The 18,002-nt window shown below is 40.0% G+C and overlaps 1 protein-coding gene across 6 annotated transcripts in view; it reads right to left on the bottom strand.

Moving 5' to 3' along the window:
• PDZD2 (PDZ domain containing 2) overlaps nucleotides 1–18,002 on the bottom strand; it is a 486,763-nt gene that overhangs the window by 134,169 nt on the left and 334,592 nt on the right. For all 6 annotated transcript variants that reach the window (XM_020995096.1, XM_078153229.1, XM_078153227.1 and 3 more), the window contains one exon: nucleotides 15,037–15,466. In XM_020995096.1, the coding sequence (XP_020850755.1) occupies nucleotides 15,037–15,466 (430 nt within the window). The remainder of the gene's footprint in view (nucleotides 1–15,036; nucleotides 15,467–18,002) is intronic.

The raw sequence follows: 18,002 nt of genomic DNA, 5'->3' as shown, positions 1-18,002 counted from the left end.
TTATGTATTAAAATGATGTTATCTGATATGGGCTCCATAGACTTTACTGGATTGCCAAAGGGCTCTAAACCACAGAAAAAAAATTTAAAAATCCTTGCTGTAGAGCATTGTATAGCAGCACTGAAGTAAGAACAGAGACATCAGATAGAGGAAGTTGGGCATAGTCCATCAGGAACACTGAAAAGTTAGAGAGAATCTTGGCATCATGTATCTAGAGCTAGAAGGGAACTCACAAGCCATCAATTTACAGATGAAGAAACTGAAGCCACAGAGGTTAAGTAACCAGCCAAAGATCTTGCAGGTCATAAGCATGAGAAGCACAATTAGAACTCAGAGCCATTGGACTATAGACTCCAGAGATCACTGTATCTATCACCCTGCTCCTCTATTCTGAGATAATGGCAAGTAAATCATCAAAGTGATAAGATTCATTTTGGAGATAAGTCATAGTAAGGAAGATGAACTGAGACACTGGGGAGAGGTCAAGGGACTAGAGGTCATTCCATAGGTGAAGAATAGGTTTCTTGTGTTCGAGACAGCAAGAAAAGTGGAAGCATGGGAGGGCAAGGTTAGAAAGTAGATTTTTAATTTTTTTTTAATTAAAAAACAAAGAAAGTAGAATTTCTAAGTTCACACCCTCAGAGGTTGTGAAGTTCTGGAAGTCTAAGAGTCAGCCAAGGTCTCTGGAGGTCATGGCCTGAGGAGTGACCCCTCATGGCTGCAAAGGGAAGGTGTCGGAGTTAAGATAAGAACTAGCATAGTAAGGAGGTTAGAGCATGAATACTGAAGTGCCCATGCACAGCAACAGGGAATGGGTAGAGAACAATATTGTTATTTCAGAATTCAAATTATCAAGAAAGTCAAAAGAGTAACAGTGATTAGTGGAGGAGCAAAACATTGATGACATAAAGTAGTATCAACAGATTTAATGTACTTCAAATGAGGAAAAACTATTGAGGGATGGAAGTACACAAAATCTGAGTTAGGAAAAACAGTAGAAAAATTAAACAACCAACATCTATTAAACCCATCTTGTGTGCCAGGAACTACCCTAGGTACCAGAGACATAAAGATTTTTTTTTAAATGTTGTTGCCCTCTGTGAGCTTACGTGCATTGTCTTGAATGGAGAGGAAAGCCATGGATGGGGCTTCTTCAGCAGAAAATTGGATTTCATTTAAGGGAGGGAGGTAGAAAGAGTGTTGGCTGAACACTCTGAGGATGTTATTTCCTGAGAACTGAGTGAAAGGAACTAGAATTATAGAACCACAAAATCTCCTATTAAAATCTGAAAAGGACCTTAGAGATTATCTAGTCCAACCCTTTCATCTTACAAATAAGCAAACTGAGTTCTGAGAAAGTTATTTGCTTGTGGTCACACTGATAGTAACCCCGTAGAGCCAAAATTTGATTTCTAATGCTCTGAAGCTAAATCCAGCATTTTGAAAAGGAAAAAGTGGGTTGGAGTAGACTTGGAAAGGTTTCACTCGCCAAAATAGTTTTCAACTAAACTTGTTCTTCACCCTCACCATGACCTCCAGAGACCCTTGGCCGACTCTTAGACTTCCAGTCTCTCCCACACCTTGGCTTCACTCGCATCCATACATAGAGGGATCCCATGGACAGCAATACCATTCGATGAAAACTAAGTGTCTATCATGTGGCAATAAGTCAGTGTTTTAGAATTGACAGTTAATGTCAACATCATCCATATGACTAACTTTGAATTATCCATATTATATGTTTAAAATGGATAGTTTGTCCCTTTTACTTTAGTTCTTAGCTATTGACTGTGGTTAATATTGAGAAGTCCCATAAGACTTGATATAAAGCCCCATTTTATGCTTTGTACTGAAGTACACCCAGTCCTGATTTATACTTTGAACTATCACCAATGTTAAGTGTTGTTAACACTTATCCAAGTATTGAGATTACCATGTTCAGTAAACAGACCGTGTCTAGACAGATGGGTCTGATGGCTGCTTTTTCTTTTGCACTGGCTCATAGTGCAAGAAAATCTCCATCAGCCTTCTCTGTAAAAGCCTCAAACCAGGACAGACTGGATAACATAAACTTCTGTATTCTGTTGCTGAAATGCCACACTTGCTTATAAACATCCACCTGCAGGGCAGACTCAGAAACGATTCCCTACACTGAGTCGAGGGAAAACGTTTGTTTGCCAAAACATTGGCAATACTTTAAAACAAGCTGTCAGGGCAGTCCTCCATTTCATTCAGAATGACTCATCTGCTCTTATTGAAAAAACTGATTTATGACAGATGTGTTATGTGTTATGTCTTACATAAACGTGAGAAGAAAGTCAGCTGAAGTTCAGCAGCATAGACTCCTGCTTTCCAAAGGCTGGTTGTTTTTTCCCTTCGATTATGATGATCATTGCAGAAGGAATAATAATGACAGAATAGAATGAGAAGGAAGCACCCTAGGCTAAACCTGTTCATTTTACAGATGACGTACCTAGGGTCCATCAGGGTCAAGGTAACAGAACTAGTTGGTGTCAGAGCTGGGACTAGAGCTCAGGTCTCATGACTCCTGGTTCGGTGTTTTTTGTTTGTTTGTTTGTTTTGTTTTTAGGCAGTTGGGGTTAAGTGACTTGCCCAGGGTCACACAGCAAGTAAGTGTTTGGTCTGAGGCCAGATTTGAACTCAGGTCCTTCTGACTTCAGGGCCAGTGCTCTATCCATTGTGCCACCCAGCTGCCTCTGGTTCGGCGTTTTCTTCACCACAGGTTGTCTTCCTCATTCCCTTGGGTAACATATATCCTCTGTGCCAAGTTCTGGCCATAATCCCAAGTAACCACCAAGACCACACATGAAAACCTGATAGAGATCTTACATATTGAAAAGCATGTTCCTTTCAGTTTTGACTGGGTAGAGAATCCTAACGATAAAACCCGTTTTCATAGCATATTTAATTAATCAGTTTGGTTCTAATATCATCTTCCTCAAATGATAACCAATGTAAAATTCAAAATTATTGCGATGATGGAAGGTCCATCCCATTTTTTAATTTTTTTTGAACAGATACACTGTGTCAGTCTATTTTGATTCTGATGTAGCCTCTCACTGAAAGGCATAGTAATATTTTTAGAGCTAAGGAAGTCAGTGCTCCGCTGCTCATAACCCTGGTTAGACTACATTTGTAGTACTGTATCCAGTTCTAGGCGCCACGTTTTAGGAAGAATATGGATAAGGTGGAGATTATCCAGAGGAGGGTAACCAACACTGGCAATCATATACTATGAAGGCCAGCTGAATAACTAGGGGATGCTTAGATTAGAGAAGAGATGCCAGTGGGGCATCATCACTGTTTTCAAGTGTTTAAAGGACAGTCATATAGAAGGGAAATTTGACATCAGCTTGGCCACAGAAGATAAAGCCAGGAGTAAAAGAAAGAAGTAGTGGAATCAAATTTAAGCTTGATATGGGGAAGAACTTCCTAACAATTATATCTCCTGGAAGTGGAATTGGACACCATTGGGAGCACTGAATCCCCTCCCCAAAGATCTTCAAGTGAAGTCTAGAGGACTGCTCGCTGAGGATGGTCTAGAAGGGGCTCTTGTTCAGGTATGGATTGGAGTAGATCAGCAGATTATATATCATACCCTCAGGGCTCAAGAATCTTAGAAATCATAAAAATTCTACCCTTCATTTAGGCCCAAGGACATTGAGTGACTTGCCCAAAGTCACACGGCTAGTAAGCAGCAAAGACAGACCAGTGCTCTTGGCATTATACCATAATCACTCCCTCTCTCCGCTTCTAGCACTATGCATAATATTTTTATCATGACTTTAGATCACTGATTCTCCAAACTGGAGTCCCTTTGGATTCAGTTTTTAAAAAGACATTTGACATAGGCCATTTAGCAAATGCCATGGGTACACTGGAGCTAGTTGAACTAGCATGCAAGGGCCAACTGTTAAATTTGTAGCGTATTTACACCTTGGAAAGTGGCAAAAACTCTCAAATTAGCACTTGAATTATTACCTTATTGATTGTCTAGACTCAAAAAAGTGAAGGAGAAAAATGCTAATAATACAGATTAAGCTTAAAATATGTTATGTGTACGTTCCGCTCCACCTCTCCCAGGAGCTGGTTCTTAAACATTTACACTCACACCCCAATGAAGGGAACTGCTGTGTTCAAAAATATGACAATAGCACAACTTCAGAAAGTATGAGTATCTCTGAAATTCAATGATTTTGAGATTCAGAGGAGGCAGTGTGTTATACTGAAAACATGAGGAGAGAGGAGACCTCAGGTTCTGCTTTCATTGAGACATGACTCTAAGGAGAATGATCACACTGGGGAGGCCTAATTTCTAGTTTACCTACCATGTCATGTCATCAAACTTCCCCCACCTTCCTCTACATTACTTGAAAAATTCAATACTAAAATGTTACTTCTTTTTCCCATAAGCACCAGGAGCTTGTAGGCAAGGAATGCAACTCAGCAATGAAGTACACTTTGCAAACTTTAACAGCTGCAGTTTTTACCCTTCTTGGAATCATAGAAATCTGGAATTTTACAAGTCAAGTCAACAAACATTAAATAAGCCCCTCCCACGTGCCAGGCACTGTACTAAGAGCTGGGGATAAAAGAAAGGCAAAAAGGCTGTCCCTAGTTTCCAGGAGCTCACAGTCAAGTGGGTAAGACAGCATGCAAGCAAGAACATAAAGATAAAATGAATAAGGACATACCGGAGATAATCAGCAAAGGGAAGGCAGCCCAATTAAAGGGGATCAGGAAAGGCTTGTGGTAGAAATGTGTGATTTTTAGCTGGAACTTAAGGAAGTCAGCAAAGTCAGGAGGCAGATGGGAAAGAATTCCAGTAATGAGTGACAGCCAGTGAAAATGCCCACAATTGGAAGATGAAGTATCTTAGCAAGAAGGACAGTGTCATTGACCTGAAGAATAGATGGGGGTAAGTGAGATGTAATAATCAACGTCTGACAAAATAAACTGAACCTATTCCAACCTCCTACTCAATACAGAAATCCCTTCTAAAGCATTCCTGTCAAGAATTTGGCTTCTGTTTGCACACTTCCCCTGACAGAGAGCTCACCTAACAAGGAGGCTCAATCTGTTTAGGAACATTTCTGATTTTTTAACAGTTCCTTTTCATAGTGAACCAAAATTTGCCTCACTCCAACTTCAATCCACTGGTGCGAGTGCTGTCTTCTAAGGCAACACGGACTAAATCTACACCCTCCTTCCACCTATCGTCCGAAGATGTATGCTGTCCTTCCCCTGACTTCACCTCCCCCCTCCTGCTTCTCTTGAAGTTCACCGAAGAATTTGAACTCACAATGGCCACCATCGCTGAGGAAGCAAAAGGAATGTGATCAAGGGCAGAATTAGAGACGTGATGAGGATGGAGAGGTTCCAGTGGGCCCAACCAGGAGCTCAGCACCTACAGCTAGATCTCGAAGGCCTACCAGATGGCTTTCCAAGCAGTTTGTCTGAATACCACCTCTGGAGCCCTAACATGCATTCCACTGTTGGCCAACAGAGAAAAAGAAGTTAAGGGCGGTATCTTCACTTTCCTACTCACGGATGAGAGCAGAAAGGGACATGAGAGTCAGTCCAAATCTTTCATTTTACAGATGATGTAAGTGAGGACCAGGGATATGAAAAAAATTAAGAATCATCCCTCTTCCAACCTTGATGATCTCAACCTTCGAGAAAAAGAGCATATCCTCACTTAGAGAATTACCACTGGTCAAGAGTAGAGAAATCGGATGTCAGAAGACTCGTTAGTTAGCAAGACCTGAGAAGATGAAAGGAATGTGGGGCAAGAGGGCTCTGCTGGGCCCATCTCGGCCCAGTTCTGACAGCTCAGGAAGGGAGAGAGGATGGTTGGCGAGTGATAACTCAACAGAAGAGGAAGCTAGGTTGGAGAACTCGCTCCGAATGGCTAATTTGTCATAGAACAGAAAGCTCTGCTCCTCACATGCTTTGACTTTGCTGATAGTCAGACTTGTCTAAATCCTCATTCTCTGTTTTTATACCTAGGATCACAGAACTTTGGGCTCAGAAGGCAAGTCACAGATTATCTAATCTCATGGGCTCATTTTACAGACGAGGAAAGCAGAGTGAAGTGAGTTCCCCAAAGACAGGCAGGTTGTGAGAACAGAGATTTGAACCAGGGTGCTCTGCTTCTCAATTCCAGTCTGCTTTCCAAGACACCGCCCTATCACCCCCTGTGGCCCTGATTCAGCATCAGTTCTTCACATCCTCCTTGTATCGTCTCCACTGACGTGACAACCCCTTATTCTTCTTATACTTTCCAACAGGTCTGACCCTCAGGCCTCAATTCTTCAAATAGTGTTTTGTAGTTGCCACTGTAGGTTTGATGGTCAGTTCTTCCCTGCCCCACAGATGGGAAGAGCTGGGTAACTGCTAGGTAAGACAATTGATCTGTTTTTGCCTGATCTCATACAATCATAGATCTGGAGCTGGGAGGATCTCAAGAGGCCATCCAGTCATAGGATCATGGGATTTTACAGTCATAATTTAGAGCTAGAAGACACCTCAAAAACCATCTGATCCAACCTATCGTTTTACAGATTAAAAAAAAATGAGGCCAAGAGAGGCTGACTTGTCCAAGGTCATAAAGGTAATAAGTATCAGAGGTGAGATTTGAACCTAGATCTTCTGACCACGAAGCCAATGGTCTTTCCATTACCCTGCTTTCCTGACTGAGACTGACTGAACCTGATGTCTACCCTCTTTGGAGACAGAGATGCAATGGACAGAGTACTGGGTCTGGAGTCAAGAAGACCTAAGTTCAAATCTAGCCTCAGAGAGTTAGCTGGGCAAGTGACTTAACTCTGCTTCAGCTTCCTTATCTGTAATATACAGGTAAGAATAGCTCCTATCTCTCAGGGCTGTTGGGAGGATCCAATGAGAAAATATTTGTAAAGCACTTAGCACAGTACCCAGCACATAGTAGGCAGTATATAAATTTCCCTCCTCTCTTTTGACAAACCACACATATGATCTGTGACAACCACAGGGTTCTGAATAAATGTCCTATGAAACATAGCCCTGGTTAAATAAAAATATTTATACCATTCTCAAAGGCTATTCCTATGGAGTACAATTATTTCTTGTAGGTCCTATCAAGCTGGAAAGGCTTCTGATAGAGACGTGGTGATGACTTGGACATTTGTTACCTGAAGACCAGGCTAAAGGACTGAGCAAAGCCCAGAGAGGGTCGTCACTTGGGGGAGCCACAGGCTGAATACTTTTTCTAATACGGTACCTCTCAGATACTATCTTTTAAGCCCGTAAGGTCTGCAACCTTTGTGGATGGAGGAAGCGCTCACGCTAACAAAATCCCAGGTCCCTGAAGCACAAAGTCACCTGGTTGGTGTATCTGCTTCTCAGAAAGCCAGGTGATACATTTCAAATCTCTTGTCACAGACCACCTTTTAAATTGCCCTTGACCCTAAGCAAAGGTGCTGTTGGGCTGGTGCTCATCCCCAGCTCCAGATTCAATGTTTCATCTTCAGTGGGCCTCTGTCCAAATTGTGGGGCTGCAGCTGCACAGACCCAGCTCTTTATTCCTACACATTAACAAAGGATGGAGAACTGGGAAAGAGATTAAAATCCGGGACGACATTCATGAGGTCCCTCATGACCTACTTGAGAAGGAGGTACAAAGAAAGGTTGTTTCTAGTGGGAAGACCACATTTATATGCATGTACACGTGTGTAAGTACATAAATATACTTGTAGACACTTGTAGTTAGAGATGCCTCTCAAACATCCATGGTAATGATGGGGGGCAGGGCTGACATGAAAAACTGGAGGAGAGTCAGTAAGTTCAACTTCCTCTCCTGATAAAACCTGCTATCAACACAAAACCTTCCAGGATGTTTGAGAACTATGCCGTCTAATAGAGGGAAAGGAGGAAATGGCCCCCAAACTGATGCTGGGTAGAAAGAAAAGCAACATATTGTAAGTACCGATCCACGGGCTGGATGTTATTGTTAACATAAGTTGAAATGACAGAAGTCAAAAGAGCTTTGACAAAATTGAAAGCACTGATAAAAATGAGAAAATTCCCATTATCAGCCACAGTCCCTGAAATGCTGTAAGAATAAGCAAGTTTCTATAAGTGAACACGCTATGTATGTATAGACACCACCATATACACACTCTCAAAATTGTTGCCAGTAACTACATCGGCACAAGAATCAACTGCTTTATGACCTGCTTCTCGAGGTTGCACGAGGCCAGAATTCATAACTGGGAAGTTCTTGGAAATACGGCTCATGAATTATCTTTTCCTTCCTCATATTCTTCTACCATGACCGAGAGTCCTAGTGTCCTAGCTTCCAGATGAAGTACTAGAAAGGAGGCTGGTCTGGCTTACTGCCTGTGGGTAAGCTTTTCACTCCATCTTCCATGGCTGATATTTTGTATGCTTAGATATACAAAGTGTGTGTGTGAGTCTGTATGTATGTGCACACACATACATACATATATACACATACATACATATATGTACATACACATATACAAACTTACATATGCATATGTAGAAGCTTCACAAAGAGCTCTTGTTTAAGGTGAGTAATAAAGCAATCAACCATCATTGATTATGCACCTCCCCTCTGCCAGGCACTATGCTAGTTACAGGGGATAAAATACAACACATGAAACAATCCAAATGCAAATATTTTACACTCTCTCAACTTAGAAAAGAATTCTGAACTACCTGGATGATGGAGACTTACAAATCTGCATATGCATACATATGGTGTATAAGAACTTACACATGTGTTTTCTTAAGTTTGGGATAAGGGTTCTTAAGTTTCTTGTATTTTTAAAAATTTTGCCTTTATAATATGTACATAGCCATCTTACATAAATAGACATACTACTCATTTGAAAATTATAAGGGTTCACTGTTGTTCCAACAAAAAAGAACATAACTTAAAACTGGGGGGGAAGAGGGATGTGTTTTTGTCTGTTGGCATTGTCTCAATAGGAGTGCTAGTTTACAAAATAAAAATAATTGATGGATAAAGAAAGATCTGAGTGATGGTCATGAACCTTTTGTTGAATTTTTGTAAAACTTAATTCATTAATAAAGAGGAAAAGGAAGAACACTGGCATGTTTTTTCTCTCATTATTCAAACAGAATGGAAGTTTTCCCCAAAGGAAATTTTTAGGGTAAACTGCCAATTTCTGTTTTTCTGGAAAATCCATTTTTACAGCGTGACCTTGGTCTCAACCCATTCTGTAAAAATGGGATCTCCCTCACTCTTGGACTTTGAGTGACACTTCTTTCTGCTGGAGGCTTTCAAGAAAGCTGCTGTCCTCAGGAGATGCAGCAGTTGAATGGAAAGAAGCTGGAGATCTACTGTATATTCTTACAGCTCCTTGCCAGTGATGGGCAAAGGAAAGAATGATAAGAGCCCACTTGGGGAGAGAAGCCTGTGCTTACCTCAAGTTTGTAAGACCCTATGACCCACCATGAAAACGCTCTTGGTGGTTCTGAAGTATGAGCCAAAGCTACAGATTCCATTTATAGAAACCATATATCAAGGTCATCCCGACAGTGCTTAGGAACAACATCCACCCTCACCCATCTTACCAACAGCCCTCAATGCTGCTGCACCATGAATCTGGACTGGCCACTCAGAATTTAAAAAAAAAAAACCTTAACGATGGTTATCTCCTTCCTACACATGGGAATTCTTCTTGTTCTTGGAAAGGTTTTTTTTAATATTTTATTTTTTTCTAATTACATGTAAAAACACTTTTTAAATTCGTTTTTTTAAATTTTGAGTTCCAAGGTCTCTCCCTCCCACCCTCCTCCCTCATTGAGAAGGCAAGCAATTTGATGTAGATTATATATGTGTAGTCATGCAAAACATATGTGGGAATTCTTAAAATTGTTTTATTTATGCTTTTAAAAAAGCATAACTGTTACCTCCAATTGAAAGAAGCTAAGTAAACCACAACTACATGATGCTCATGTCTGACAATGTATGCTTCTTTCTGTATCCATAGGCTACCACTTCTCTCTCACAGTTTATTGACGTAATAAAGCAGCATGGTATAGTAGAAAGAACACACTGGTTGTGGAGTCAGAAGGTTTTTGTTGTAGTTCATTTTTTCTTTTCAATCATCTCTGACTCCTTGCAACTCCATTTGTAAAGATAGCACCTCTAGTGGTTTCCCATGTCTTTCACCAGCTCATTTTACAGATGAGGAAATTGAGGTAAAAAGAGTTAAAATGACTTGCTCAGGATCACACAGCAAGTAAATATCTGAGGCCAGATATGAACTCAGGAAGCTAGGCCAGGCACTCTATCTACTGCACTATCTAGCTGCCACTTGGACTCAGAAGATCTGGGTTCAAATCCCATCTCTGAGGTTTACTACACATGCGACCTTGGGTAATTCTGTTAATCTTGCTGGGCCTCTGTGTCCTCATCTATAAAATGAAGGGTTTGATCTACATGGTCTCTGAGTTCATTTCTAGATTCTAATCTATGATCCTATGATGAGTCAAAAAGAGGAATTTGTAAAAAATTATATGGTGGGGCAGTTAGGTGGCACAGTGGATACAGCACCAGGCCTGGAGTCAGGAGGACCTGAGTTCAAATCTGGCCTCGGACACTTAATACTCACCAGCTATGTGACCCTAGGCAAGTCACTTAACCCTAATAGCCTCACCCCCCCCCCGAAAAAAGGTAATATGGCAAGATAGGGCTACTTTTGTGTTATTATGAACCCTCTGGGCCATTTGCCTTGAAAAGGAGAGTGTAGCCCTGAATCAGTTCTAGTGTGTGTGACATTCCACTGACCAGGGGTGGGGAAACTTGTGGCCTCAAGGCCACATATGGCTCTCTAGGTCCTCAAGTGTGGGCCCTTTGACTGAATCCAAACTTCACAGAACAAATCCCCTTAATAAAAGGATCTGTTCACAGGAAGATAAATATTGGAGAAGATGGGGGGAAATTAGAATGCTAATGCATTGCTGGGAGTTGTGAACTAATCCAACCATTTTGGAGAACAATTTGGAACTATGCCCAAAGGACTATAAAAATGTACATACCCTTTGACCAGCAATACCACTTCTAGGTCTGTGTCCCAAAGAGATCATAAAAATGGGAAAAGGACCCACATGTACAAAAATATTTATAGCAGCTCTTTCTGTGGTGGCAAAGAATTGGAAATTGAGGGAATGTCCATCAACTGGGGAATGGCTGAGCAAGTTGTGGTATGTGAATGTAATGGAATACTAATGTGCTATAAGAAATGATCAACAAGTGGACTTCAGAAAAACCTGGAAAGACTTACACGAAATGATGCTGAGTGAAGTGAGCAGAACCAGGAGAACATTGTACACAGTAACAGCCACATTGTACGATGACTAACTTCCACAGACTTGGCTGTTCTCAGCAATGCAAGGATCTAAGACAACTCCAAAGGAGTCATGATGGAAAACGCTATCCACATCCAGAGAAAGAACTCTGGAGTCTGAATGCAGATGGAGGCATGCTATTTGCTCTCTTTTTGTTGTTATTGTTGTTTTGTTCCTTCTTTCTCATAGTTCCTCCCATTGGTTCTAATTCTTCTTCACAACATGACTAATGTGAAAATAGGTTTAATATGAATATATATGTAGAGCCTATTATCAGATTGCATGCCATCTTGGGGAGGGGAGAGAGGAAGGGGAAGAAAAGGAAGGAGGGAGGGGGAGAAAATTTAAAAGCTTATGGAAGTGAATGTTGAAAACTAAAAATAAATAAAATTTAAAAATAAATTATTAAAAAAAGGATTTGTTCTGTAAAACTTGGATTCAGTGAAAAGGCCACACTCAAGGACCTAGAAGGCCACATGTGGCCTCAAGGCCACAGGCTCCCCACCCCCGTGTGACTAGACTCTAGTGACTGTAGAGCAACCCATGGTTGACTCTGTTTTGTCCATGGGGTGTTGTCTTCCCCTTTATATTAAAAACACCTGAAGATATGAAAACACTATGTAGCACAACAGAAGGAATGTTCCAAGTAGAGTCCTGAGGGCTTGAAATCAAAGCATATCAACTTCCTACTTGTAACCTTGGGCAAATCATTTAATTATTCTATCTAGGTGTCAGTTTCCTTCTCTACAAAATGAGGGCACCATCAAGTAAACACTAAATGTCCTCTTAAGTTCCTTTCCAGCTCTAAATCTATGGTCCTATATTCCCAATTTGGCCCTGTGTACTCTCAGGAAGGTTAGTCACTAACTTCAGCTGGAGAGAAAGGAAGGATAATCTCTTTCTAAAATATCTTGAACCAAATGCTCCTTTTTTTTCCCCCAAGGCTCTGCATTAGTTCAAATCAAAACCTACTTCAGTCAGCTGTAAAAAAGCTTTAAGCTTCCAGGGGATTAAATGAGACAAAAAGACCTCGACTTATTTATTCCATGCTGGCTTTCTTTCCCATTGTCCAATTTTTTTCTTATTCTTTTCTCCCCTGCTCCCCACTTCAATGGATTGTTAAATGGGGCATCAAAGTCATTCACTTAATATTCCAAATGAAGTGAAAACTGAAACATCTCTTTTCTTGTCATTGACCCATTTCTTTTGCCAGTTGGCAGAAAGTAATCCTAAAATACAACACTTTTTCCACCTTCTCATTAATTTATTCATTCTCCAAACACCTACTGGGTGTCCATAGTGTACAAGGCAAAGCATTATCGAAAAAAATACAATTCTTCAGAGACCAGAAAGAAAGAACACTGTTTGAGCGGTTCCATTGTGAAGCTACTAAATTCAGTACAGGGGCTAGTCACGCCACACATGCTATAAAGTTGCAAAATTTGTCTTGTCTCCATGTTCTCAGATTGTCTCTCTGCCATTCACCTTCCCTTTCCCATATTCCTTCCATAGGGGTCTTCTCCCTTCTGGTAGGAAAATAACTTTGTAAGCCCCTTCAAATTCCAAAGTTAAGTCTTACCAGGCAAAGTTACTTTCTTTCCAGGAATTTTTGCATAAAAAAAAAGACACCTGGAGAAGGTGCGTATTGTTTGTGCAAAATTCTAAATAAATATAAGAAGTTACTTATTTATTTATTGGGAGAAGGGAGATGCAATCAGGATTAAGTGACTTGCCCAGGGTCACACAGCTAGTAAGTGTCTGGGGCCAGATTTGAACTCAGGTCCTCCTGACTCCAGGGCCAGTGAGAATTTAAAGGAAAATACATGCATATGAACATGCACATCATATGTATGTGTGCATTTTATGTTTTTTAACAAAAAAAATCAATCTCAAATGGTGGAATTTCAGGGAAGTATTTAGGGGATGGGAAAACTCTGCAGAGACCTTCTTATCACACCAGATAGGTAGCTCTCTGGTGTTCCCTATATGTAATGCCAGACCTGGTCATGACAGCTGGAGTGAGAGTCCATGTGATTTGTATACAGGCAGCTAGGTGAAACAGTGGATACAGCACTGGATCTGGAGTCAAGAGGACCTGAGTTCAAATCCAACCTCAGTCACTTACCAGCTATGTGACCCTGAGTAACTAAATTTCTGTCTGCCTCAGTTCCCCCATCTGTAAAATGGAGACAATAATAGCATCTACCTACCAGCATTGTTGTGAGGATAACATGAGGTAATATTTGTAAACCTTAAAGTGCTATATAAATGCTAGCAATTGTTATTATTATAATTGTACATAGCTTCCACATTTAACTTTGCTGGAATTTAGCATGAACTATATGATCCTGTTTAAATGTTCCTGATTTCGAACTTTCTTAAAAACAAAAACAGATGTTTATGTCCCTAGAGCTTGGCTATATTCTCCCACATAATACTGCTCTGTTTTGATGTTTATTCTATCATCTTTTGAACTGTCACCAGAAATTCATGGTCTTGTGGTGCCAATTCCTCTGGTGACAGCCACTGATGAATGATGATATGGCTGCATCAGAACTCAAATCCTTTATCTGGGTCCCATGAAACTCACATTAGAACCACAACAATTCTGATTTTCCCCTCCTCATTACTTGAGAAGCAATAAGCAGGGATTTCTTTCTTTCTTTTTTAAAGTATGATAGAATGATACAAACCATTCCTTTGGCAAGCACAACACACAGTACATAACTGTTCTGCATTCTCTGATCATTTGTCCGAACAAGTTCATTTACTGGCCAGGAAATGCAAAAGCCATCCTCTCCATGTGTGAGTTCAGTGCTTGATTTCTCAATTTTAAAACAAATCTAGAGTAGTATATATAGGCATGCCCCACATAATCTATCCCCCATCAATGTCATTTTGTAACAGCATCATCAATAGGTTATTGAGAGGTGGTAAGGCAGAGAAAATCAGAGAGAGGTCTCAGGTCCTGAAGACCTAGATCCAGATGCTGCTTCTGACATATCCTGTCTCTATGACCTTCTAGCAAGTCATTTAACCTCCTCATTGCCTGAAGTAATTCTCTAAAACTACAAACTGCTGATGAATTGCCAATCTAAATTGGTATGAGGTGTTTTCCCCAACCTACTCCCTACATTAATGAATTTCTACACTAATGACATCATATATCCAAAGCAAGAAAAAAAAAATCACCAAAGCTTAACAACAACAACAACAAAATCCTGGCTAGAAAAGCAGATGTTCTTTGGCCAGTCATCCTAATCAAGGCCTCAGGGTTGGCATCTCCTCACCATTTTCCATTCATATTAGGAAATTCAAATTAGTTCTGTGATGTCGTTGGTTTGGGAACTGCCAGAGAGGAAACTCTCTCTTCCAAGGCAGATCTCCCAATGTTCTACGATTGGACAGTCTTACAGAGTTGCCTGGGACACTGAGAGGTAAGTGACTTGTTCAGGGTCACACAGCCAGTATGTGTCAGAGGCAGGCCTTGGATCTGGGTTTTCATAACTCTAAGGTCAGTTCTCCATCCACTCTACCATGCTGTCTATGGTAAATATAGATTTATGTTGTCCCCATCTCCACCATCGGGTTTTAGGTTCTACTATCATCTTCTATGGTAAAATCAAATCTTACCTGTGCCAGATGGTCACTCGGCTTGAAATCAGACTTCCCTTCAGACAAGCGAGATCTATAATGGCCTGTGACTAGAGGACCCTCTGTATTTGGCAACTGTTCACCTGTCCTGTCATCCACTTCCAGGGTCTCTAGGCGAGGGCCCCCCATCTCCATGAGGGTATAATGTCCATTCTCTAGCTCAGAGTCCTGACCGTTCCTGTTCTCCCCACCATCCTTGCTGACAGATGACCTGGAGATGACCCCAAACTTCCTTGTTCTTTTCCCATTCTGCACCAGACAGCTGCCGGGATCTGAGGTAGGAGTTGCTTTGGGTTCACAGCTGTTGCTGTTGTTGCCATTAGAAGGAGGGAGAGGAGCTTTGCGCTTAATGCGACGTAGCATGATTAGGTAGATAAAGCCGCCATTCCAGCACTGATCAGCCAGATAACTGCAGACGAAGTCAAAGAAGATCTCGTGAAAATCTTGCTAAAGCCCAAAGCAAAAAACAGTTAGTAGAGATATTTATCCCTCCCCATCCTACCCTTCATCCCCAACACCCAACATAATATGCTTGCCTAATAATACATTTAGCCAATAAAATGCAAGTGCTTATGGCTCCTTAAAGGGTTCAAACAATCCATTCACTTGGCATAAATAGCCAAAGTTGTTTTATATGAATGTGACTCAACTAGAAGTAACTAATAAAAATAGTCTAGGGTCAGGTTCCATAGAAGGGCATAACGAAAACAAACCCAATCCTTGTTCGTGGTTGGGCCATGACAACATAAAAGTGATGGTACTGCCTAAACTAACTGGTAGATTTAATCCTACACCAATCACGATACCAAGAGGTTACTTTATAGAGCTAGACAGAGGAACAAGAGATCAAGAATCTCAAAACAAATAATTTAAAAAGTGGGAATGAAGGGGCCTTAACATTACCAAATCTCAAACTATATTAAAGAACAGTCAACACTACTTTCACATTGATTAAAAAAAAAATTGACCCATGGATCAATAGTAAGATCCAAACCAAATCAAATGTGGCAGCCTAGTGTTTGATAAGCCCAAGAACACCAATTACTAGGGTTAAGGATTCTCTATTCAACAAAAACTTCTGGGACAACTGAAAATGTTTGGCAGAAATTACCGTAAGAAGCTATAAATGTATATATGACCCGAATACAAAAGGTCACATAAATATTAGAAGGGAATGGAAAGAGGTATCCTGTAAATCGTAGTTAAGGGATAGATTTCTTAACTATAGCAGGAGATAGAAATGATTAGGGAAGATAATATGAACAGTTTTAACCACACAAAACTGGAGTTTTGCACAAACAAAATCAATGCAGCTAAAATTAGAAGAGAGAGTTAATTGGGAAAAAAGTCTTTGCAAGAACTTGTTCTGATAATCATAAGAACAAGTGCTATTTCCCAAAAGAGAAGTTGTCAAAGGATATATATGAACAAAAAGTTTTCAAAAAAAGAAATCTGCAAGTTATTCATAACCATATGAAAGAATGTTCTGAAACACATTTAATAAGAGAACTACAAATCAAACAATGCTGATATTTCACCCAATACCTATCAGGTTGGCAGAGATTACAAAACATGACAATGGAAAATATTAGAGAAACAACAAAAAGAAAAGTATACTAATGCATTGTTGATGGAGCTATGAATTGGTCCAATTATTCTGGCAAACAATTTGGAATTGCACCAAAAAGCAATTAAACCATATACAACTTTGAACCCAGCAGTACCACCACCTGGAACATAGTAAGAGAATAATCAATATTTTTTCCATCATCTATCTATCATCTGTCTACCTATGTACCTGTCTATCTAGCTAGCTATCTATATTTACCTACTCCAAGAAGATCAAAGAAGAAAAGGTTGTATTACAATTGTATGCTAATGTGTATGTTTACAGATAGACATGTATGTGTGTATATATATGTATGTTTACACACATAAAATATTTATAGTAGCACTTTTTGTATTAGAAAAGAAACAGAAGTAAAGAAGATGCCCATCAGTTGACAAATAGCTGAAATATGATATTTTAACGTAATGAACTATTAATGGTTATATGATATGACAAATAATAGACTTGTAAGTACTAAGAGTGAAATAAGCAGAATAAGGATAACTGACATGATGATTACAAAAATGTAAAGCAAAACCTTGAAAGACTTCAAAACTCTGATCATCAGAGTATCCAATCATTACTTCAGAGGGCTGAAGGTAAAGCATAACTCCCACCTCATGGCAAAGGGGTAGTGGAGGATAAATGCAGAACAATGCAGACATTTTCCAGACCTAGCCAGTGTGTTCTTTTGTTATGCACCATAACTGTATTTATTTGTTAAAAGTGTGGGATCTATTGGAGGGGCTGGAAGTCATTGGGAAGTGACAATGATATTTAAAAATAATGCATTAATAAAATTTTTAAAAATCCAATCATACATAACACTAATAAATATTTCTAGTCTCTCAACCACACTGCACCTCGATCATGCTACCGACCTTTCAACTCAGATCACTGTAATTGAAGGCAATGAGCCTAGAAAATAAAGATGAAATTTAATTGGGGTAAATAATTTATCCAATTTCAGAATGGGGAAAGTCTTGATTGGCAGAAGTACAAGCCAGTCACTAAACATTTACTAAACACCTACCATGTGCCAGGTTGGTTGGGATACAAAGAAAAGCCAACAGCAGTCCCTAACCACAAGTAGCTCACAGTCTAATGTGGGAGACCATGCAAATAACTATGTAGAAACAAGATATATACAGGAGATAATCATCAGAGGGTAGCCTCTAGCATTCAGGTACAAAAAGGCAACTACTATTCAATTGAAAAAAAACCCTTTAGGTTATTGAGCTGATAATAAGCTTAAGACGACCACTAAGTATGGTGTGGTTACTTAAAAAAAAAAGCTAGTAATCTTAGGCTGTATTAATAGAAATGTAACGACCAA

Source organism: Phascolarctos cinereus, unplaced genomic scaffold (genome assembly GCF_003287225.1).
Source record: "Phascolarctos cinereus isolate Bilbo 61053 unplaced genomic scaffold, phaCin_HiC Scaffold_4;HRSCAF=312, whole genome shotgun sequence".
NCBI classification, from domain to species: Eukaryota; Metazoa; Chordata; class Mammalia; order Diprotodontia; family Phascolarctidae; genus Phascolarctos; species Phascolarctos cinereus.
This window is presented reverse-complemented; position numbering and strand designations above follow the sequence as displayed.